At 35.0% G+C, this 24,545-nt stretch overlaps 1 protein-coding gene across 2 annotated transcripts; it reads left to right on the plus strand.

Annotated features, from left to right (window-relative positions):
* Positions 1–6,742: 6,742 nt before the first annotated feature.
* On the plus strand, positions 6,743–20,042 carry LOC139973177 (uncharacterized). 2 transcript variants are annotated; one of them, XM_071979666.1, is made up of 8 exons: positions 6,743–6,877; positions 12,414–12,444; positions 13,096–13,268; positions 13,639–13,903; positions 14,757–14,968; positions 15,507–15,815; positions 16,506–16,767; positions 19,407–20,042. In XM_071979666.1, the coding sequence occupies exons 1-8, from the start codon at positions 6,812–6,814 to the stop codon at positions 19,736–19,738; spliced, it is 1,650 nt and encodes a 549-aa protein (XP_071835767.1). In that variant the 5' UTR covers positions 6,743–6,811; the 3' UTR covers positions 19,739–20,042. The 2 variants fall into 2 exon arrangements, with proteins under 2 accessions (XP_071835767.1, XP_071835766.1); XM_071979665.1 differs by having other exon boundaries at positions 6,744–6,877; positions 15,504–15,815.
* The last annotated feature ends 4,503 nt before the right edge of the window (positions 20,043–24,545 follow it).

Here is a 24,545-nt window from a genome sequence, read left to right on the forward strand (position 1 = left end):
TCGTAATGAGTTGGAAAATCAAGAACAGTAAAAAAACTTTCAGCCTCCACCGGAATCTTCCAACTCATTACGACTTTCATTGATATTTTTCATTTATATATATATATATATATATATATATATATATATATATATATATATATATATATATATATATAAATACAGTGGTTTACGGCGTATGGCACTTAATGATGGTGACATTGGGCATGCTTCCGGTAAGCCAACCGACGGTACTGGGGCCTTGAAACCATAGGCCCTTTTGGCCCATACACTGGACAAAACTATGGCCTTTCTCGACAAGAGGATATTGGCCCTTTCGACACCTTAAACCTTTAGCACATTTTACGCCTCGCAACCACGACGAGCCGGTTTCCAGGCGGATAGGACCAGCTTCATTTACTAAGCCTATTCTAGCCTATACTGATAGCATAACTAAGGGTGTTTACGCCTAGTCAGACTCTTTCCCCCTCTCCGCATTCTTATCATACAATTCGTCATTCTTCTAACAAACTGAAACAACACGGAAGAGCAAAGAAACGGAATTGCTCAATATATTGTTCATTAATGTTATTAGTCACCAATTACTCTCAACAAGAATGGTTCTCCTTTTTATCAAAGTGCTTCGAATCATGGATGTGTTATACCGTAGTTCGACCACGCACTCTGGTAGTCTACATGTGTATACCGTCTTATATCTAACTATTGATCAAAGTCACTAGTTTGTGGAGGTAGTACACAAGAACTAACGCGATATCGTCGCCTCATGCTATTGGATGTTTTGTACGAATTCATTGCAAATATATATGCTATGCACAGATATTACATGAACAATTTGATGTCGAGTTGTTTCGAAGAAGTTCATCGAGTCTAAATTCCTCTTTGTTAATTTAGGTTACCCGGGCAACCCCCCCCCCCCGGACGAATTTCCCCCGGACGATTACCAATCGGACGATTCCCCCTCGGACAATTCCCACCCGAACAATTCCCAATCCTGACAATTGCCCCCCCCCCCGGACAATTCCCACCCGGACAATTGCCAAACTTGACAATTGCCCACCGGAGAATTCCCACTCCGGACAATTCCCAACCATGACAATTGCCGCCGGACAATTTCCCCTGGACAGTACCCCTCCTCGGAAATTTCGACGATTGATTGACAGCTGTAGGAGGGTTTAAACTATTAGTCCAGTAAGAATGGGGGTTTACCAAGAACTAACTGCAAGAGGAGATTTCTTTTTTACATATTGTTGTTGCTTCCCCACTGAAGCATTTAAAGATATTGTTCGAAGCTCCTCCCACACATGAATAAAAATGAGATTGGCACCACAAACAATAGGGACCATATACTCACTATGGGCAATCCACCACCTATGCTGTTAAAAGCTTTAATACCTAACACATAAAATTTAATTTCATATTCATTCAGCAATTTCCATGACTACAGTCTGTCATGTCATTAAGATTTGGAAGACATAATTTAATACATGAGTTTTACAAACACTTGGACAGCTTGGACCCTATCAGTATGGTCACCAACGATGGATATGAGTATTGAAATAATACTACTTTGGAGAGGGGGAATGCAGAAGTTGGGGGATTGAAATTACTTTATGTTGAACACACATTTATGGACTGACATTTGAATGTTTAAGCCAAATAGCTACATTGTAATGAAACTATGCCTTGGAACAAACTTGATGTAAGGCAAAGTGCTCTTACACAACAATGCAGGACACGAAACTCACCCATGCAAAGAATATAGCAGCCCCAGCACTGACATCACGGACTTGTTCCAAGTCAAAGGCAGACAGGATGTTTTTCACTTCGGTAGCTGTCTCAGGACGTATTTTATTTGGGTCAGTTTCCATGACTCGTCTTTTCAAGACTTCCTTTCCAGTCTTACCTATCAGTGCTTGCATTTTCTCCCAATCCTGTAAAATACCAGAATAAAATGGTTTTATGTCTATAAATGAGGCTAATGTAATAACGATCAATTCTTGTTCATTTAGTCTTGCGTTTACCAATATGGAGAGTCGTCATCCAATCACATACAATCAACAATACAACAAGTAGCTTTGCAAAAGGTTGCCTTCATGGTAAGTAGCTATCTTTGCCACAGTCTTTCAGACACTAACTGTTGTAAAGAAGTCATCATCGTTACCCTTCTTGATACCCGTACCAGATTGCCTGGTTTCTAATGAACTATCATCGTATTTCACCACTATGTATGTTGCTGTAAAAAAGGACATTCAATTCAATTAAACATGATATATGAATAAAAAAGAAAAAAATGCACAACGTTTGCAAAAAAGTCAAATAAGTAATACTAAAGGATCAAACAAGTTTAGGAACTGTGAAATGGAAACCAATGTTTTTGAACATTTTAATTTTGGTTTCCTTCTCATTTCTCTTGCTTCCTGATTCGAGGTCAATCATATTTACAAAGCATTCCTATCAACATAAAGCATTATTTCAAAGTATCATGGAAATAAAAATATGTCTTTTTTAACCGTTTCAGAATGTTTTTAACTTTATTCAGGTCACAATCCGTGTTGGCTAATTTTAAACAAAGCATGGAAAACAGTTATTAATAAGGTTAAGGTTAAGGTAGTAAAACTTGGTATAGCGCACATTACTGTAAAAAAAACACTCAATGGCGCTGAACAAACAAAACAATTATAATAAAAGAAAAAGGTAGAAAATGATCTAGCTTTACTTTCTTTCCTGTCCCAAACATTTTATTAGTATTTCCTCAAAGTATATGAGTATGGTATTAAGATAACTTCTATCATCACGAAAATTGTAATTATTCTTACAGTCTTCAGGGTGAAATATGTCACCATGTGACAACCTACAATAGCTATAGAGCACTCCGGTTAGATTTCAGCAACCCTTGGTTCTATTGTATTTCTTTGAAAATATTTTCTGAGGATATCTTCTTATTTAAGGATACTTTTCTCAATTAAGACGGGTTCCCATCTTCTGCTTCTCCTATTTTTTGACATATTGTTGGCAACCAAAATAAAAAATATGATATTCAAAAACTTATAAAAGCTAATTAATGTCTCTTCTTTGATCACATTTGGTTTAATTAAATGGGAACAAATTACAAATCTCCTGCTTTCTCGGCTTGTTTTATAGCCTCTTGAACTTTCCCTACTTCCTCTTCTTTCGCCAGCTCTGCTGCCCTCTATTAGCCAAAACTTAATATAAAATGTTTAATAATGACGTAATTTAAATAAAATGACGAGATAAACTTTTAAGTTTAGCAAACTTTGTTAACTTTGTAAAATTGACAATGATTGTATCAAGTCTTGCATTTCTCATTTTCTTCTGACGGATACTTTACAAAACAACTAGATAATTCTTGAGATTTATTGTAAAACTTATTTACTGAAGTTATTTTGTTCGAAATTTCGGTCAACTCTGCAATTTCTCAATGGTTGAATTTTTGTCGCATGAAATAATTGGTTAATATGATGTCAAATTTTACCCAAAAAATTGGGAAATATGTTTCTTTTACGTGTCGAAATTCGGCTATACACTATTCAAAGGGGAGGTCTAAAAGAATTCATATTTCAGAGTAAAGTGTAAATTACAGACAAAACAGCACTATTATAGTTTCTGTTCCGCGCCCGAAAAAGGACAGCTCACATGGGAAATCATGTTTTCTTTTCTTCCAACTATATTCACTCCAGAAATAAGGAGGAATACTTCCAAAATTTGGTTCATGCTTCTTCTTTTTTTAACATTTCTACTGAATGCGCTCAAATCTTAATGTAGGGCATGACAAAAAATCGACTTTTATCGAAACGTTCCAATTCTTACTTCTACCACCGTATCCCAAAAGTTCAACCAGTTTACGTATTTGTTTCTGTAAAATGTACAAAGACAGAGATAGACGATTTAGCACTGCCATGGATTGCACCTTTATAGTTTAAAAGAGTAAGAATTGTATTTATTTATTTTTATTTTATGTGTATAAAAGACATTGACGAAAAAAATTCAATTCATTTATGATTGTACTATTTTAGACCTACTCACGGAATGTGTGTGAATTACATAATTACGATGGAGTTTGAGTGGACGCTTGTATTGATATAATTTTGCATAACAAATACAGCCTGTACTATGATAGGCAATTCAAATTTAAGGGACACAAAATTGTTCTGACATCCGTACAAGGACGGGCTTAAGGTGTGGGGCCTACGGTAAGTAGTGTCAGAGATCTTAGAAGCAATATGATACTATCATTACCATTATTTGAACTACATTAAGGTGCTTTATAAAATGCTAACTATTGCAAGAAACTTTGGGGACAGGGCAAGTACTTCTCCCGTGGTCCCAATGGCTATGGCCTTGTTTATATAAACGATATCAAACATTTACAAATACATATTAACACTGGTAGGTAGGTATACACATTTATCTGATTTCTCAGTGATCTTTTATTAAAGACGACAATCCAGTGCCGTAAGACTCACGCAACTTTGACTAGAAGTATCGATTAATGACTCAAAGTTAACTTGTTAAGGTAAATATCTTTCTATGCTAAGGAGACTATATCTAAAGAGGGAAACCTGAGTAGCAGATCACACCGTGCTGTAAAATTAGCTAGCCTATCCAATATCATATATCATAGCTATTTATTCTTTTGTCAAATTTCTTTGCCATCCCAGTTTTCACACCGCAAATCCTGTGTGAATGGGGGAGAGTGTACATTCCATCTATACCCCTGGCTACGCCACTGTCACCGAAATAATACTTTGGTGTAGGCATGCTGGTACTCATTTAATTATTCATGCTAGAACATCACGGGCAGTTGTCATCCGTTGGCCAATACTGTTTGGAACCAACCCTCAGGACTCTCCTGAGAACTGCTGGCCAGGGATGAATTAACTGCTTGAACCACCAATAGCTACGCCTTTCAATATATAAGAGGTTTATGTCAAAGCAAAGTATGATATGAATGTACCATATGTACCAAACGTATATAGAAGATATGGATGTAAATCCTATAGTTCATTTAAAAGTCCTCGTCCAATCAAACAGCTGACATTGTTATTCAATGAGATGTGAGAATACTCGATCCCGCAAACAGGATGTGACATAGGCACAATAAAACAAGGAAGTATTGTTCATACAGTATACCGCTTTACAACTATTCGAAACGGTTTTATTAGATATTTGTACACAATTATATATATATATATACACATATAGATATATGAGAATGTATACAAATATATATTTAACACCGTTTCGAATTGTTTTGCAGCGGTATACTGTATGAACAATACTTCCTTGTTGGGAGCAGGTGGTGGGTTTGGTGCACAATTAGGGCTATTTTGAATACCACATCTTTTAGAGATGTGTCCAACATGATGAAAACAAAAATGGAAAAAGAAAACCCTATAGTGTGTTATTGGTGATAATGTGTAGATGCACTATATATTAGTTCATACAATTGTATGGTGTAGAAGAGTCCATATAATGTGAATATTGTACACCGTAATGCATACATAGTGTATGGTATATGCTTGTTCATACGGTGTGTATAGAGTATACATAATTCATACAATGTGTATACTTTAGACTAGTTCATACAGAGCGTAAAATGTAGACTATAGTTCACATTGTGTATAATTCGTGCAGTGTGTATATTGTATATACTATATCATACCTTGAATATAGTGAAGACTATTACATACGGTGTGCATAGTGTGGACTAGGTTATACCTTCCATATAGTGTAGACTAGTCAATACAGTGTCTAAAGTGTAAACTATAGTTCACATCGGGTATAGTTTATATAGTTTGTATAGTATAGATCAGATCATACCTTGAATATAGTGTAAACCAGTTCAAACAGTGTGCTTATTGTAGACTAGATCATACATTGTATAGTGAAGAATAGTTAATGAAGTATTTAACTTATATACTACATCATACAGTGCGTAAAGTGTACACTATTTCAAACAGTTTGAAAATTGTAGATTATTCCTTGCATGATTGATAGTGTAGTATAACTCATACAGTACATTTCACTGTTTACACGATATAGTGTACCAGTTTATGCATGTTATAAAGTGCTGACTAGTCCAAGTAGTTCAATAACACTTCCATTCATCCAGTCGACACCTCTTGATTTTTTTCCTGGCAAAAAAGCGTTGTAACGTAGCTAACGCAGCTAACTGAATATCGAAATGACATCTTAACCACAATCAGCAAAATCAGCATTCTGACTCTTTTTATCGACTAGGTAGCCTGAACGTTGTTTAACACAACACTACAAAACCCTTGAACATGAACCATGCTAAATATAATATGCATTAAAAGCGACCATCGTAATAGATATTTGTTTCAAAAGCTAAAATATATTAACAGTTATTGAATTTGCAATACCATTGCTGTCCTTGGAACTAGAGACACGATATTCATTAGCTATGCAATACGCGGTTTAAATGGTTTTATTGGAGCAAGGACAATTCAACATGATGCAACTGAAGCTTACTGTACTTTTGACTAAAATCTCAAGATATAGATAGCTGTAAATAATATTAAGTTGGATTGCGCATGTCGAATAGTCTTCTTTACATACAAGCCAAATAATACTCTATATGTGCAGTACGTTTTGTATAAGCTGTTCAACTAATCATGTTTCAAATAAAACGATGGCATTAATGGACATCCATACTACTACGGTCATTCCAATAAGGTGTTGGTAACCCCTAACTGAATACTCTGTGTCATTTGTCATCTTGCCCTTCATCGAATATATTTCAGCGTGGCGTTTCTTCAAACCCGAAATCATGGAGAATTTTGTCAAAGTTTGTTTAACTGTTTTGACGATTTGGAACTTGTTTGGAACAGAAATGGTAAGTATTTTAATTTTTTAATTTGTTTTAAAAAATATATGACTCTATTGAATATCTTCTGACTGTTTCAAGTTTTGAAAGCTAAGTCGCATCAATGTGCTGCTGCGCCAATCTTATTAAAGTTAAATGTTAAGACAAACTGAGTGTTAGCATCTCAAACGAAATAGGTAAACACGGATTAAAATACTTAATCACATTCAGTAAGAAAGCCTTCAATTTAAATACTGAGTATTTTCAACTTCGCTAAAAGACAACTGTGTTTCGCCTTAAAACATAACGTTCTAACTGAATAATATTTACATAACAACTTTGTTCTTTAAAAAGTGCTTCCATGTACAATACTAAGAATAAAAGCCAATTATACATCTCAACATTTTTTGTTACGCACCAATTTTTAATCAATAACGTTTCGTGATGTGGCAGCAGGTAAAAATATACTGTTTCATATTTCGAGTATACAGCTTTCCAATATCATGTACATAACGTCAGCACGTCACAGCACAATGTTACCCTCAAATATCCAACCCCAGTGTTTAACCGATACATACCAACACGTTACAACAATCCTTCATTACATCTTACAAATAATTGAGCTTTGATTCAAATGTTTTTTATTTTAGTTTAAATTCATTCGAAACAGTAACATTCAAGTATTTCAAGATTCATAATTTCAAATATTTTTTTTTTTAAAAATTCAATCATGCGATTCCCCTATCGAAACAGAGCTTTACTCTTTGTATGGGTAATATACAATATTCTCCTATGCAGTCTAAAGTTGAACAGATGTTTTATAAAGCCTTTACTATTTTTACATAAACTGTATACGTATAACGTATAACTTGAGTCTAATCTGTAAAAATGCAACTTGTCGGCTCTGTTATTTTGATATGATTTCCGAGCAGTTATGTTATTCATTGTCCTTTTTCAAGTTGTCGGTATTAAATTTTAAAGCAACATTGACGTTTGATAATCTAAAAACAAAGACAACATTTCTATGTCAAAATACCAGTACAAAGATAATTAAGTTAGCCTATACATTACTCAAATAGAAAACAGTATTATAGCTACTGTGAACACAACTATAATGATATGGTACATTCTTTTAGTATGATATCTTAACTTTAAAAAAATGGAAGGTTCCATTCTTTGTAATCAAATTTGAAGACATTTTCAATTTAAGTTTGGTGATATTGCTGCAGCGAACTATCATCTAAACGCGAAATTTTGCAGCTCGAAAATGTATAAAGACTGCCGAAATGGTTACATCCTTCACATGCTCATAGATATCAATTGTTAAATATCATTATTTATGTAGCTATGTTTGGCAAACAGTCTGCAACAAACAATAACGATATTTGTTATATGTTATATGATCCATCTTTTTAAACACATATTCAAGGAAACAAGGTTGATAAACATTAAAACTAACTGGTTTACATGTCAATCTAACTTAAAGAAATTTATCAAGGTTATATAAATATAAACATATGGACGGGATTATTGCTGAATATCATAAACTTACGTTACTCAAGTTTATTGCAGTACAAAATTAGCAAAGAAAAAAAGACTGCCACAAAGCCCAAACATTGACAATTACCTTTTTGTGAGTGCTATGTCTATATTCAGACACTACTATATGGCTTTAAATTGCTTTCACGAAAGAATGGTATGCGATCATAAGAGATGTCTCTGGCGATTTTAGTGTCTAGCCAACGGTGTTTTCCTGATTCCATGTTTCTTTTCTCAACTATATTGTTAGTTGTTTCTAGTAAATATAATTTAGATACTTTTTGATATTGATTAATAGAACCGTTTGACCGCACATTCGCAAAGATACAAGATATTACGAGTAGAAAAACTTTAAGACATGATGAAGTTTGTAAAAAAAAAATCTATATCGCCTGCATTTTGAAGTGACAGTTAAATTAGATAGATTTCAAACTAGAGAGTATATGTACTTACTCAATAATTGAGTTTTAAAGAGAAGTAATATAGCTTAACCAAAAGTAACTGCGTGACAGCAACTCAGATTTAATGTCGTATTACAATACCAATGTAAGGGGGAATCGAAAGGACGAAAATAAATTAAGAACGGAAAACTTAAATCTGAATTTATGATACCTCGTTACGAAACCGAATATTTATATTTAAAAAATAGATGTTCGTATTGCATTCATTCAATAAATCAATTTAAATATTTAACAAAGAATTTACTTTCTTCTAAATACACATATGATCATTGTCCTATTGTTATGTCTGTTTTAATTCTTATGAGTTAAAATGAAATACCTATCAAGTATTGTTTGTCAAGTTTGTGCGACATGTTTAACTATCTATCACTTATTCACGTGTCGCGCTATTATAAAATGTTTTTAAAAGTTAATCTAGTAAGTGGAATCGATTTTGGCGATGATAATAACAACTAGTAGTAATGTAATAGCATTATTGAAAAAAAAATAACTACTGTGACACGAACATGATATTCAATCAAATAAACTGGAAGAAAACAAAAAGAAAGAAAGTCGATTTCAAATGCCATAGAGGTTACTTATACGTATAAGTTGTTTTATAACTGATGTTTCTTTTATAAGATCTTATCATTTGCCATTTTTGTACTATTTGAATTAATTTATTCCAATCCTTCGAATAAATATAATTATAACAATTTAGATGTAAGCTAGTGTTGGATCTCTCGTTTATACCCTTTAAATTTCAAAACCAACCGTTAAAACGAATCAATGTGAAGGCTAAATGTAGATAAAAGCGAATAATAGTTAGCCTCTTTGTATAAAATCAGACACAATATAAAACTCCTAACAAGACCATTTTTAAGTAAGTTTGAAATCAAGTCAAACTACAAGTAATACAAAGAAAATTGTTTTAAAATCTACATAAATGCCTTGTCAAAAAGTTAATTTCACTCAATTTCACCACAAATTTTAAAGTTTTTGTTTGGGGGGTGGGGTAAAGTTAAAAATATAAGCCATATTCTGGACATAGTTTGACAAGCAAATGTACATTTTCATCAATCATGAAAGTAAATAAAAGGACATAAAATAACTGCATAGGGACGTTTCAATGCGGAAACCATGTTTAACAATAAAAAACCTTATTTTTATTCTGCTTGTTTGTCCTAAAATAATTTTAATGTTCAACACTAAATGAAAATTCATTCATACACACTTTTTTTTCTTTCTTAAATTCAAATTGGGATATAATCTGTAACAGTAACATCAATGCAGGAACAAGTGAGACAACATAATTGCAGAGAGACAATTTCCACCGACAAATAAATTTCATTTCATTTTAATCGAGAACAACCTACTTTCTACATAATCCAGTTTAACAACATTTAAATGACAATCTGCAATAATTTTTCTCCAAACTTTGGAATACAACAAGCTATGTGCTAAATACAAATGTGATAGGCGTAGTCAGCGACGTTCAGCCACACCCAACCCTTTTCGCTGGCCGTCATCACACCCTCCCACCTGACTCTCACCTTCCCGTCATGCTACCATGTGGCTGGTCGGTGGAGTGTTAACCTTAACGTTCGTTTGTCGTTTTAAAGTAACATATAAACTAATTCGGTAGGGCCTATACAAAAGGAAAATTTTCCTATGCCTCAAACAACATGGATAAAAGACTTTAAAATATTAAACAAATTCATCAAATCTGTTACAGTGTATCTAAATGTAGCTTTACTAGCACATGTTGGAAAAACTAGAGAGTATATCATAACACTTAACAACTTCATACATGGTAATAATTCGCTTGAGCCCTTTCGATTCACTCATTTGTTGAAAGATACCTAATTAAATTCCTCCATATGATATTTTGTGGCTATCGTTCGAACGAGCAACATATTCAAGAAAAACACGACTTGTGACAATCAAATTACTGCGATAAACACAATGATAAATGCAGATTGAACAGTATAACGTCTCACACAGTCTAAGTCATTGCTTCCTCAAAAGCGTTATCGGCATAAAAAGCTAATTTGGCTATATCCCAAAATATTCGCCTTTGACCGCGTCAATCTCTTTGTAACAATGGTACATAGTGTACCACTAGGGAAGCTAATATCGAAATTCGTAATTATTTCGATTCTATTGATTTTATTTTTCATGACTTAAGTTAAAGGTGATTTGATATTCTTGTATCAAAGGAACATATTCTTCTCCAAACCGTGATAAAGTAACTCTTGACATGATGAACGTGTTAACGCTATAATGACAAGATGACCCGTGTGCAGACGTTGTTTTAGAAAATCAAACATTTGATGGAGACAAAAATATATCAAAGAACTGTTGACATTTCAGGAAAGAACTAAAGCGTGTCCTTTTGTTTAGACAGAGTTTTCAGAGAGTTGTCTAAATTCACTTCATCTCCTGGAAATGCTATACAATATGTTTGTCTTGACAGATAACATCATAATTTCATGACAATTAAACTCCCATATACTCGTCTGTTCTGAAATATCAGTATTCGGAATTTACCAAACAAGAAAAATGTAAATGGTTAAGTTGCTAAAGATCATTCTTACTGTAACAAGTTTAAAGCCGACGAATTGTACAACATAAGGCAAAACAATTACAGAATTGTATTTATTGAATGTCTTGGTCTGAAAGGAAGAAAACATTTCTTTGAAATCTTCCTCATTATTGTTTGTCCATTTTCTGATAAAATTCTTTATCTCTTGCAATTTTCATCATTATCATGCTATAGAAGACAAATTTTAATCTTAAGTTTTCTATTATTTCTATACCACGTACATTTGTAGAATTAGCGTTTAACTAGGTTGTCCTATATTCTCTAGTTCATAACGTACTGCTATATTGTAATAAATTTTAACTTTTAATGTTGAGAAATTTGCAATCAACTGAAAAACAATGAAGACAAAAATTATCGCAGACTATGTTTTTACTATTTTACGCCTTATAGTTTAATACAACATATGAATCCCCCTCAATCTCGTGCCTTAATAATTTGAATGGAGGTTTTTATTTAGTAAGATATACAAGTCTGTGAAGAAGAACTTACCTTACATTTAAAATGACACCTTTTAAATCTCAGAGTTACCATTTGCTAAGTAATGATCAAGACACGGTAATCATATTCCAACAAGAATAGCTGGGACGATATAAAAGATCCGTCCGTTTAATAAAGGACTGTTAAACACAAATGCGTTACATATAATGTCTGAAATGTTCTTTCAAAATATCACTTGAACAAAGAACATCTGTCTTCAATGAGCAACTAAGTTTAATTAAGGAAGCAGCCGGCTATTGCCTTTGTTCTTTTACGTTAGCTTACATATCTAATCCCGGAAAATGCCATTAATCTAATGTTTCCTGGATGGAAGTGGTAATATGAAGTTCAGTTCTGTTTTTATTGACTTGTAGACTAGATATTAATTTCAGTAGAAGACTAACGAAACAACCACTGCCTTAAACTAAAACAAATCGGACCAGATTGCCTAAATGTTGTTTCTTCCGATCGAACAGATTCATTTGATCCTTCTTTTATTACGCAGGTCATCGTCAGTGCCGAGGTACGGTCTTCAGGTAGGTGTAGTAGTTATGCCATCCGACTTACCTTATTATGACAAGTAACCTCTGTGAGTTATATCAGCTATGTATTATAAATGTTAACACTAAGTTGGCCTGCTGAATGGCTAAAACATTGGCTCTTCATAGTGTTTGCTCTAAATGTGTGTTTTTCAATCGTGTCAACATTTCCGAACATTTATTATGAGATTGATTTTCTCTGAGTCGCGTATTTTTGGTCTCTTCACACCCTACGTGCTACATCGATATTTTCTCAGGTACGCTAAAAAAATGGGATTGGACTGTCTTCATTAGTCTTTGATCTCACTTGGATAAGACTGATAACTACGGAAGTTTGATGAAAACTAAATTCAAGTTATTTGGTCTTTGAATATTTTATTGCAGGCTGAAAACTAATCAAAGCTAATGATTCAAACCAGTTACATCTGAGAATTCAATAACGATTACCGTACATAATTTTAGTCGCGAAATATTCTCCTATATTGCAGTTGAGTAATAGTTGGCATTTAAACTGATGTATAACCTTAACTCTTATGTAACGAAACTAGTTCTCTTACAATTGGCTGAGAATCTAAGGCAATACTTTCGTTAACTGAAATGATTTTTCAGTCCCAATAAAATGTTAACTTTGTTTTACTTTCCATACAGGTTCTTCATACTTTGTTTTTCAACAACCTGCGTATCCGAGAGATTGCAAAGAAGTATCGAATGCATGTTCCTCTACCCAAAATGCATCTGGAGTGTACCTTATTAAACCAGATGGCCATCCGGAACCGTTTGAGGCTTACTGTGATAATGATCTTGATACTGGTGGTTGGACGGTATGGCTGATTACTTGATGTTTCCTTTCAACTTGAAATAGATATGTAAAAAATTACTTTTTTACAATTTTGCATACAGTAATATATAGCGGTGTAATAAAAATCGTTATTTCAAATAGAATCTTGATAATTGTTATTGAAGCTAGTGTTTAAATCAATGTTATATATTTTGAAATTTAAGAACAGTGTAGTTCTTCTTCCAAGTAAACAGTAAACTTCTAGCCCACACATTATAAACTGAAGTTAGAAATATAAGTTCTTATTTCGGTGTAATAATTGTTAGCAACAAATCGCATTGCAGCCTAAGGGAACGAATATACATATTTAATCACGTCCCGGTTAACGCTTAACTTTTTGATATTCGTTGTAGGTATTACAGCGAAGAAGATTGGATTCTGTAAATTTTAATAGAAGTTGGAAAGACTTCAGAAATGGCTTTGGCTTTCTAGGGAGTGAGTTTTGGATCGGAAATGAGAAAATTGCCGTCTTAACAAATCAAAAGCGATACCAACTGCGAATGGACTTTGAGAACGTTGCTGGAGAAACTTACTATGTAACATACGACGAGTTTCGTATCTCAGATGAATGGGGGAAATATTATATATCAAGTTTAGGTACATTCCTAATATCAGATGGTAAGTGTCTTTTACATTCTTATTCAATATAAAGCCAAATAATAAGAATATCATTTATGTCAAAAGTAAACGTGCATAAACTGAAAGGTGTATTCTAAGAACGAATGGATCTTTTGGAGGTAGACTTTACATGTCAATTATCTTTTCTTAGTTTGAAGAAACTGCTACAATAAATATCGTACAAGTATACATATAGTAAATCAGCGAGTACAATGACGACACAACACATATAGTAGCGATAACAGTATAATCATATGATTGCGAGTACAAGCTCAAAGCGCGATTGTAAATACTTAATCTTGCATTAGTATCTATACTATATTTCCAAAATGCCTCCATAAGTTAAAGTGTGATTACGCACTCACTACAAGACTGCTTCGTACTCAGCACTAACATTGGCTCTGACCAAGGAACCGTATGTACCGTTTGTACAACAGAACGCTTACACTGAAAACAGGAACGTCTCCCAGTTTCATCAGCACAACCAACGCAAACGAAATTTGGAAGTTTCTATTAATTGTCATTTTTGTCAGAGAGCAGTATACTTTCACCGAGAGAAACCGTGTAACAAAAGCTATGACTATCTGGCTTCAGTTGTACAACAAATGATGGGGTGTTATCTCGTAATGTTCAATAACTATTAATATAAATGTGACAAAGGAACGGTCACTGCGTGATTTAAAATGTTCTGAAGTCATTCAAACTGCTTCTGAAAGTGTGTTACTTTCCTTTAACCTTCTGACAGCCAACTATTGAAGTAATGAAAAAAACATTTTCTTTGGCACTTGTCATATTCGTTGTGTCTGTATCAGGTTACTTTTATTTACCCTTTTTTCCCTTTCCTGTTGTCTAGAATTAAAAATTGAATGGTGTCCAGCTAATGAGATATTTAGCAATGAGACATGTGAGAGGACTTGTGAAGACCCCGATACTTGCATCTCGGCTACCTCTCGCACAGAATCAGAGCAATGTGTTTGCGTCGGCGATTATCTGATAGAGCAAGGACAATGCATCCCTCTCAACCAATGCAACTGCTTCGTTGATGAAAAAGGAAGTGTATTAGGGGTCAGTATGGTTCTTATAGGACTTTTTTAAGCTTTACTCTTACTTCATTGTCCATATCATTCGAAGAAAATCTTCTACTATATAAACTTGTTGATTATCACATTACATTTACAAATAACCGAGTAGCGCTCACATCGCGGTTGGGAAAGGGGCATAAACCCCACCTCCGTCGCCAGTCCTGGCAAAACTGTCAGTCAGGAACGTATTACATTAATCAGGAAGATAAGACATACGAGTTTGCATCCCCTTATAAACCAAAAAACAAAATTCATGGATACTTCAGACCATAGTCTTGCGGTTACAACTAATTGTAGGCCTAATGTTAAGTCGCAATAAGCCGTTGAATGCAACATTTGACGGCTACCTTTGTTCTTGATAGCGGATCCCTAGGCCCCCTACATCGGAGTTGGTTTAAAAAAAACCATACAACTTGTTTAACATTGGTCATCCATCGTTGAAATCCTGTTCATTTCCAGGGAAAATTTGTGACAAATAATTTATTTATTATTTTTTTTTTCTGAATATCTTAAATTAGGAGGGCAAGTTTTACATCAATTCACGATGTACACGAAATTCAACTTGTAGGAACAACCGTCTTATAGATGAGAGTTACCAGTGTAGTGATGACGCAACCTGTGTTGAGAGGAACGATGTCCGTAAATGTTACTGTAATGATGGCTACGAAGGGGACGGAGTGACGTGCACCCGCGAGGTGGTCCCAAAAGATTGCTACGAGCTTTATGTTTCCGGTACACTCAGTGATGGAGTTTACACCATTTACCCTGATGGTTGGCCAAGCGGCATTCAGGTTTACTGTGAGATGGAAAGTAACGGAGGAGGATGGACAGTGAGTAATGCAAACAGGGCTTTTAATTGTTACCTTTTACACAATGTAGTTTGCATTTTGCAAAACGATGCACTGAAGATCTCCTTGAGTTGAATTTGACCAAAAGAAGTTCTATCATAATAAACTTATATATATTAATATATATATATATATATATATATATACATAAATATATATATATATATAAATATATATATATATATACATATGTATATATATATATAAACATATGTATATATATATATATATATATATATATATATATATATATATATATATATATATATATATATATATATATATATACAGATCGGGTTCGAATCCCGGGGGAGGCTGGAAGTTTTTTCACTGTTCTGGATTTTCCTTCTCAATACGTTTTCAATATATAAATATATATATATATATATATATATATATATATATATATATATATATATATATATATATTTATATATATATATATATATATATTTATATATATATACATACATATAGATATATATATATATATTTATATATATATATATATATATTTATATATATATATATATATATATATATATATAGATATATAGATATATGTATAGATCTTATATTAATCTTTATTAACTTTTCTACGGCTTTGGATGTCATACCCTTAAGGATTAGTAGATGAAATAATTGGATTACCTTTTTGTTTTCATTTCATAGGTTTTCCAGCGACGATCGAGTGCCTCCGTTGACTTTTATCTTGGTTGGTTGGACTACAAGAACGGTTTCGGTAATAAGAATGAAGACCACTGGCTAGGTAACAAATATATCCATTCTATGACCAACCAGAAAACGTACCAGCTTCGTATTGACCTAAGGGATTCCGCTTCATCATCGAAATACGCCATCTACTCGACTTTTAGCATTAATAACGAGGCAGACAAGTATCGACTATCAGTTGGATCACACAGTGGAAATACAGGTAAGTAGTTGACATTCTAATCATTGACGTATACATAAATGTGGACCAATTACGTCAATTAGGAAAAGCGTGAAGACCCCTCCCCCCCAAAAAAAAGAAAAGAAAAAACATGCCAAACATGGAGGATAAGTGACGTGCTCCCCTATAGAAACTGATTCTTGTAGTACTCCTTGAATGCGCATTCTACAACAACTAACGTCTTGATCTCATAGCTACCGCATTCCTGGCTAAATGATATATGTTTTCAATTTTCACAGCAATTTTCAATTCCAAACATTGCTATTTTCATTCAAACGTTTGAACTACCGCTGGAACGCACGTAGGTTTCCAAGAATATACAATGCGAATAGGCATAAGAAGCAAACGATAATATTCGCTGTTCCTTGGCAACACAGGTCTCTTTGCCGTGTTTGCACGTAACAAGCACCTAACGTGATAGGAGTGACCGTCATGCGCAATCTTTAAGACTATTACAGTAGATGTTCTAATATTAGCTACAACATTTATAGTCAATTCACTTTATGTCAGTTCTATTCTTCATTTAAACTTATTTATCTCATGTTCTTTCATGTGTCTGGTGTAATCTACGTTTAAACTCCAACATGGAAGCTCAGGTTGAAAAATCTAAAGATTACATTATGATATAAAAATCGGGTAAAAAATTGAACAATCGATGACAATTAACACCCTTCTTGCCATGCCCAGTAAAACAGGGACCTTTGATTACTTAGGATTAAATCTTTAAATGATACCCTTGCATTCCTAACTTGAAGGATATATTTAGGTACCTCATACACCCCCCCCACCTCCCCTCCCCTCCTGGCCCAAATTCGAAGAAAGCCTAAGTTAACAATTGTGGTACAAGCACAGAAATGAACATTCGGTTATGCTATTTTCTTTCAAACGTTTGAACTACAGCTGGAACGCACGTAGGTTTTCAGGGCTGTATACAATGTGTACAGAAATAAGAAGCTGACGATTAGATTCGCTTTTCATTGGCAACACAGGTCTCCTTGCCGTGTTTGTACGTAACAAGTACCTAACAATATATAAAACTATGACAGTAGATATTCTAATAGTAGCCAAGCTCTATGTATTTCTGACACAGAGAAATTAAATCTCAACATCACTATCATCCCAACCTAAACGAATATTCTGAAATTTGACGTAAATGTCTGTTGCCTTACCGCGCGCTGTTGCCTGCGAAACTCGCAACACTTACAAAGGGGTTAATAATATATGAGTAGTACCTGGAAGTATGTCACATGTGCCTTTACGTAACTGTGGTATGTATATTCGATGATTCTCATATCTGAAAATGTTGAGGCGCTATGTTAATATAATCATGTTATATATAAAGTCATCTAGGGTTTATCATTCATAGAACATTGAAACAGAGGAATCAGAAGGATGTAGTTTTCAATATTCGTCTGTATAGATTAGAGAAATTATAATCAATCAATCAGCCTGTTCGAAGAAGTTATACGTACGAGACTAGATGGCACATGTCGATAAGAACTAAATATTTAAATTTCAATGGTCAATATCATTCAAGATTTTCATAAATGTAATACATCGACGTTTGGTTAGTTTCTCGAAACCTAAAATATTAGCTACTACATTCATAGTAAATTCTCTTTATACAATGTCGGTTCTATTCTTCATTGAAACATATTTATTTCATGATTTGTGTATAGTGTAAATTTCAATCTACGTTTATAGTCCAACGTATGAGCTCAGGTTGAAAGATACAAAGATTACAAAGTGCTATAGATATAGGGTAAAGAATTGAACAATCGATGGCAATAACACCCTGTATACTTGGAAACAGTAAAACAGGGAACTTGGAGCAGTGCAGATCTTATATTACAACCATAACATTGACAGAAAGACTTATGCCGTGTATTTGATTTTTGTTTGATGGTGAGATGACTTTTTCAGCAAAATGAAATTATTACTTTGTATGCAATAATAACATGTTAGACTACTCAAGACTAGATCTTACAATTATACCCTTGTTTTCCTAACTTGAATGATATATGAAGCTACATCACACAGCCCCCTCCCCCCCCCCTCTCCTACCCGCCTAGTCCAGGTTCGATGAGAGCCTAAGTTAGGCTATGTGTGGTACAAATAAGCAATGGGTTGAATAAGGAGAGTTTGGTTATGCAAATTAAATTAAACGTAATATTATTCAACACATACAATTAAACACCGACACACACAGGGAATTTATAACTAGAGTTTTGACAGAGTGGGACACTACTTAGTTGTGAACTTAGAAATAACAATCAAATAAATAAATTACGATAAATAAATATAAAATAATGAGCGATATTAGCGACACTAGTAACCCAAATCTTGTATTTGGTTAAAGTAGTTTCCCCATCTGTATGTGACTCCTCTTGTGGCACTGTATTTCAAACGGAAAATAAAAATAAATAAAAACATCCTTGCAAAGACAAACCACCACTTTATGTATCCTAAATATTGAACACAAGAAACAAAAAAATTACTCGGAACTGACGTTTTCATGTTGGTAGGACAAAAAAACACTGCCTTCTACCTTGCATCCGATGTTGGATTCGTTCAAAGTATATAAATTGACCGGTTTATGTACTCTTTCTCGTTTGTTGCAGGTTATAATGCTTTGTATTATAACAACAATAAACAATTCAGTACAAAAGACCAGGACAACGACGGATCCAGTAGTTACGACTGTGCGGAAGGACACAGAGGAGCCTGGTGGTACGAATACTATTATTATTATTGTTATAGTTATTGCCGTACGAGTGATTACTATTGCGTTTATTTCCCTGAAGGCAACTGCTGTCGTATTTGCACAAATTCAAATCTCAACGGAGACTACGACGGCTCTACTCGAGGAACGCACATGTTCTGGTATAGTAATAGTTTGAACGGTTATGGATGCAGCCTGCAATACACAGATATGAAAATACGGCCGGTGTAGACAAAACACTGTATAAATAACAAGTTGCCCAAAAGAGCAGTTTTTACTAAGAAAAGTAAGAAAACATCGATACATATCTCTGAGCATCGGACAGCTGGACGTGCCATAGACAAGAAAGAAGAAGAAAATGCAACAAAAGTTACGAATGGGACGATTCAACAAATAATTCATTTTTAAGGGAATGAGAAGATAGCATTAATTGAAATTGATGTCAAATATTAATATTAACCAGATTATTGTTGCTTAAAAGTTCGTAAATTGATTATTGTATGAGTCTCACAAAGGAATAAAATCAGAAATCAAAGTGAACATGTCCATTTTTCTTTTCGTGTTTTCAATTCCAACCCTCACCTAGCCCCCCCCCCCAAAAAAAAATAGTTTGTCAGAAATTAACAATTGCGTGAAAGTGGTTTCTAGGACCACACACCTACATATTATATCATACATCGATGGAAGTGTAAAGATTCAATGTAACATACACTTCAAAGGATATATATATATATATAGATATATTTTATGTTAATGCAATGGAGGTAAACGACAAAGGCAAATGAATATATATAAATGAAAATCGTAATGAGTTGGAAAATCAAGAACAGTAAAAAAACTTCCAGCCTCCACCGGGATCTTCCAACTCATGACGATTTTCATTTATATATATATTTATATGTATATATATATATATAAATGAAAATCGTAATGAGTTGGAAAATCAAGAACAGTGAAAAAACTTTCAGCCTCCACCGGGATTCGAACCACGGGCCTCCCGCTCTGTACGCGGACACCCTAACCACTAGGCTATGGACGCTGATTGTATGTCCAGAGGTTCGAAACCGGTAAGGAAGATCGTAATTCCACTGTAGGCGTTTGTCACCTGTATCGAACAATACTAGTTCTGTTTTTGGTGACATATTTTGCCTTACTCTAGAGATCAAACATGATGCTAACCAACTCGAAAATCATCATGAAAATCATATATATATATATATATATACATATATATATTTATATATATATATATATATATATATATGCATATATATATATATATATATATATAAATATATAAATACAGTGGTTTACGGGGCGTATGGCACTTAATGATGGTGAGACTGGGCATGCTTCCGGTAAGCCAACCGACGGTACTGGGGCCTTGAAACCATAGGCCCTTTTGGCCCATGCACTGGACAAAACTATGGCCTTTCTCGACAAGAGGATATTGGCGCTTTCGGCACCTTAAACCTGTAGCACATTCTACGCCTCGCAACCACGACGAGCCGGTTTCCAGGCGGATAGGACCAGCTTCCTTTACTAAGCCTATTCTAGCCTATACTGATAGCATAACTAAGGTTGTTTACGCCTAGTCAGACTCTTTCCCCCTCTCCGCATTCTTATCATACAATTCGTCATTCTTCTAACAAACTGAAACAACACGGAAGAGCAAAGAAACGGAATTGCTCAATATATTGTTCATCAATGTTATTAGTCACCAATTACTCTCAACAAGAATGGTTCTCCTTATTATCAAAGTGCTTCGAATCATGGATGTGTTATACCGTGGTTCGACCACGCACTCTGTTAGTCTACATGTGTATACCGTCCTATATCTAACTATTGATCAAAGTCACTAGTTTGTGGAGGTAGTACACAAGAACTAACGCGATATCGTCGCCTCATGCTATTGGATGTTTTGTACGAATTCATTGCAAATATATATATGCTATGCACAGACATTACATGAACAATTTGATGTCGCGTTGTTTCGAAGAAGTTCATCAAGTCTAAATTCCCCTTTGTTTATTTAGGTTACCCGGACAACTCTCCCCCCCCCCCGGACGAATTTCCCCCGGACGATTACCAATCGGACGATTCCCCCTCGGACAATTCCCACCCGAACAATTCCCAATCCTGACAATTGCCCCCCCCCCCCGGACAATTCCCACCCGGACAATTGCCAAACTTGACAATTGCCGCCGGACAATTTCCCCTGGACAATACCCCTCCTCGGAAATGTCGACGATTGATTGACAGCCGATGTAGGAGGGTTTAAACTATTAGTCCAGTAAGAATGGGGGTTTACCAAGAACTAACTGCAAGAGGAGATTTCTTTTTTACGTATTGTTGTTGCTTCCCCACTGAAGCATTTAAAGATATTGTTCGAAGCCCCGCCCACTCATGAATAATAATGAGATTGGCACCACAAACAATAGGGACCATATACTCACTATGGGTAATCCACCACCTAAGTATGGGAATAATGAAACCTTGCGTCATTGACTTTTCAACGAAATTACATTTGGCCCGCCCCTCATGAATATTTATGAGATACTATAAGGTATCAAACTACGCATGTACCCCACCTCCTAGCAATGCCACGAAACAAGTAAGAACAAAATCGGCCTTTTGGTTACCGAGATACGGAGTCCGTCCATTTATGAATATTAATGAGATTGGCACCAAAAACAATAGGGACAATTTACTCACTATGGATAACCTACCCACCAAGTATGATACCGATCGGATCTTGAATCATTCAGTTATCGTGATTACAAGCCGGCGTCACAGAAACACACTCACAGTCACATGCGTGACTGCATAGATTCCTATTGCCTCTGGCAAGGAATAAAAAAGCGTCAAAGAAAAGTGTACCCGGAAACAAATGCAGCTATAGTGCGCGCGAAGTGCGCAGAGAATGTTAAGGTTATCTAGCTAACATGCATGTGGAAGGAGTAAATAATTCTCACAGCATCAATGAAGCTAGGACGCGCGAAGCGCCAAATCTATTTGTCATAAATTTACTAAATTGACGCCCAAAATATTATCATTGTGTCCGTGTAGCTAAAAGTATACACAATGAACGCGAAACAAAAAAGTGTTTTTAGTACTTTGTCTCCTAAAATAGTCCTTTTTGCTTTTCAATTCAGCGGTGTTCGTATGTTTTACTACATTGCAAAATGATAACATTGTCAGAGTGACAGGACGAAAGTGGTAATTCAGATATCTTTGTAAGTAGACCAAAGTAAACCAATATCTCACAACTTTATATTTAAAAATTAAGCGAAAGTCACTCTCTACAGGGCAGACATGGTTTACACACAGAAAACGTTCGTATCTTTAACTTCGCGATTATTTTTTTCTCAGGTGACTTGGGGTTGTTGGTTATGCTGATATAAAATAACATAGTACGCACACACACTTTTATTGGTAACTAGCGTTATAAAATCGTCCCAATTGGTTGCTCTCGAATTGACAATTATCTGTGGGCCAATTGTCCGGGAAAAATAATCCTGGGGGGGGGGTTTCCAGGGGGAATTGTCCTTGAGGGTAATTTTCCGGTGGTAATTGTCCAGTGGGGAGTCGACGGGGTGGGAATTGTCCAGGAGGAGTTTTCCGGAAAAATTGAAAAAATTCGGTCAAAATTGACCTTTAATCAGTCATATTTACCACGTTTTCGTTGCCACGTTGAGAAATTGTATCTTGCGATCCTTATACTCCACCATACAAAACTTCGTATGATTTTGAATACTCTAAAAGTCTAAATAAATGCCTAATAGATCTACCGTACAACGTTCGCCAGCTTCAATTCGGTTTATTTATGTACTAATTTTGCTATTGGGTGGGTTGACCCTGTTCACTAGCTCAAATAAGTTTATATTAGGGGTGTAGCCAGGGGGTGGGGGGGGGGCAGTGGGAGGAACTGCTCCTCCCTTTCAATGTCGAAAAAATGTTAAAAACTGTTGTTTTTTTTGGCATGTTATGTTGTCAGTGCTCTTTTGATCTTGATACTCGTCAGCTCCGTTAACGATTATAATGATTATACGATTATAATCGTAGTAACATTCAGGCCTACTGATTCAGCTACTTAGTTTGGCATATGCAATTAGCTAAATTTAGCCTATAGCCTATTACCAGCCTACAGTTGGCTACTGCGTAATAAAATACATATAGCCTACCTAACCGCACTCGATGGAGTGTCACGAACCGTATGCACAACGACGACGACAACGTGCGTTCTCATCCTTTATGATGCGTCATAAGTTGTTGCACGAACAGCATTTTATGAAGCTAAGCTAAAATCGTACGTGATACGCGCTTCCTATAAATAATTATTACACTGCTAAATATGAAAGTTAAAATTGTCCATCAGTTAAGTTCGTCAAATGAATTAAGTCCAGACATTGGACAATAAACAAGAATCATCCTACTGGAAACATTGTAAAAGAGCACTATGTTGGTGTTTCTGATAATATGTAAAAGAACATGTAAGAGAATAGTTCAAACCGGAAACAAAATCGCTGATAATATGATATCATATGATAATGATGAAACTGGCAAAACATTACACCAAAACGCATCTAAGAACCTTCAATTGTTCAAAAATGTCTCAAAGGGGATGGGGCACCCCCTCCCCTCCGTATCCCGCGTTGACGAGTACCAGCGGGGGGGGGGGGTAAAAGGCAGAAGTCGGAATTTTCTGACTTCAAACCCTATCCAGTTGGAATTTCAGCCACTACACCCCCCCCCCACCTCACAATCGTCAGGCCTTAGCTACGTCCCTGGATACGAGATTAATAAAGTGCGCCGGGATATTCATAATGGTACGAGAATGTTACTTTGTTTACCGCTCACAATTAATTATTGTAAATAAAATATATAGCCAATATAAAGCTAAATCATCTTTCTTTCTTAATTGTCCTCTTTTCCTTGGCGACGGAACTTTTGTATTCGTTCAGTCTGTTGCATGATGCTTTCATCCAAACTGTTATAAAAGGCTTTTCTCTTTTTGTTTTGTTTTTCAGTGGTCGGA

Source organism: Apostichopus japonicus, chromosome 9 (genome assembly GCF_037975245.1).
Source record: "Apostichopus japonicus isolate 1M-3 chromosome 9, ASM3797524v1, whole genome shotgun sequence".
NCBI lineage: Eukaryota > Metazoa > Echinodermata > Holothuroidea > Aspidochirotida > Stichopodidae > Apostichopus > Apostichopus japonicus.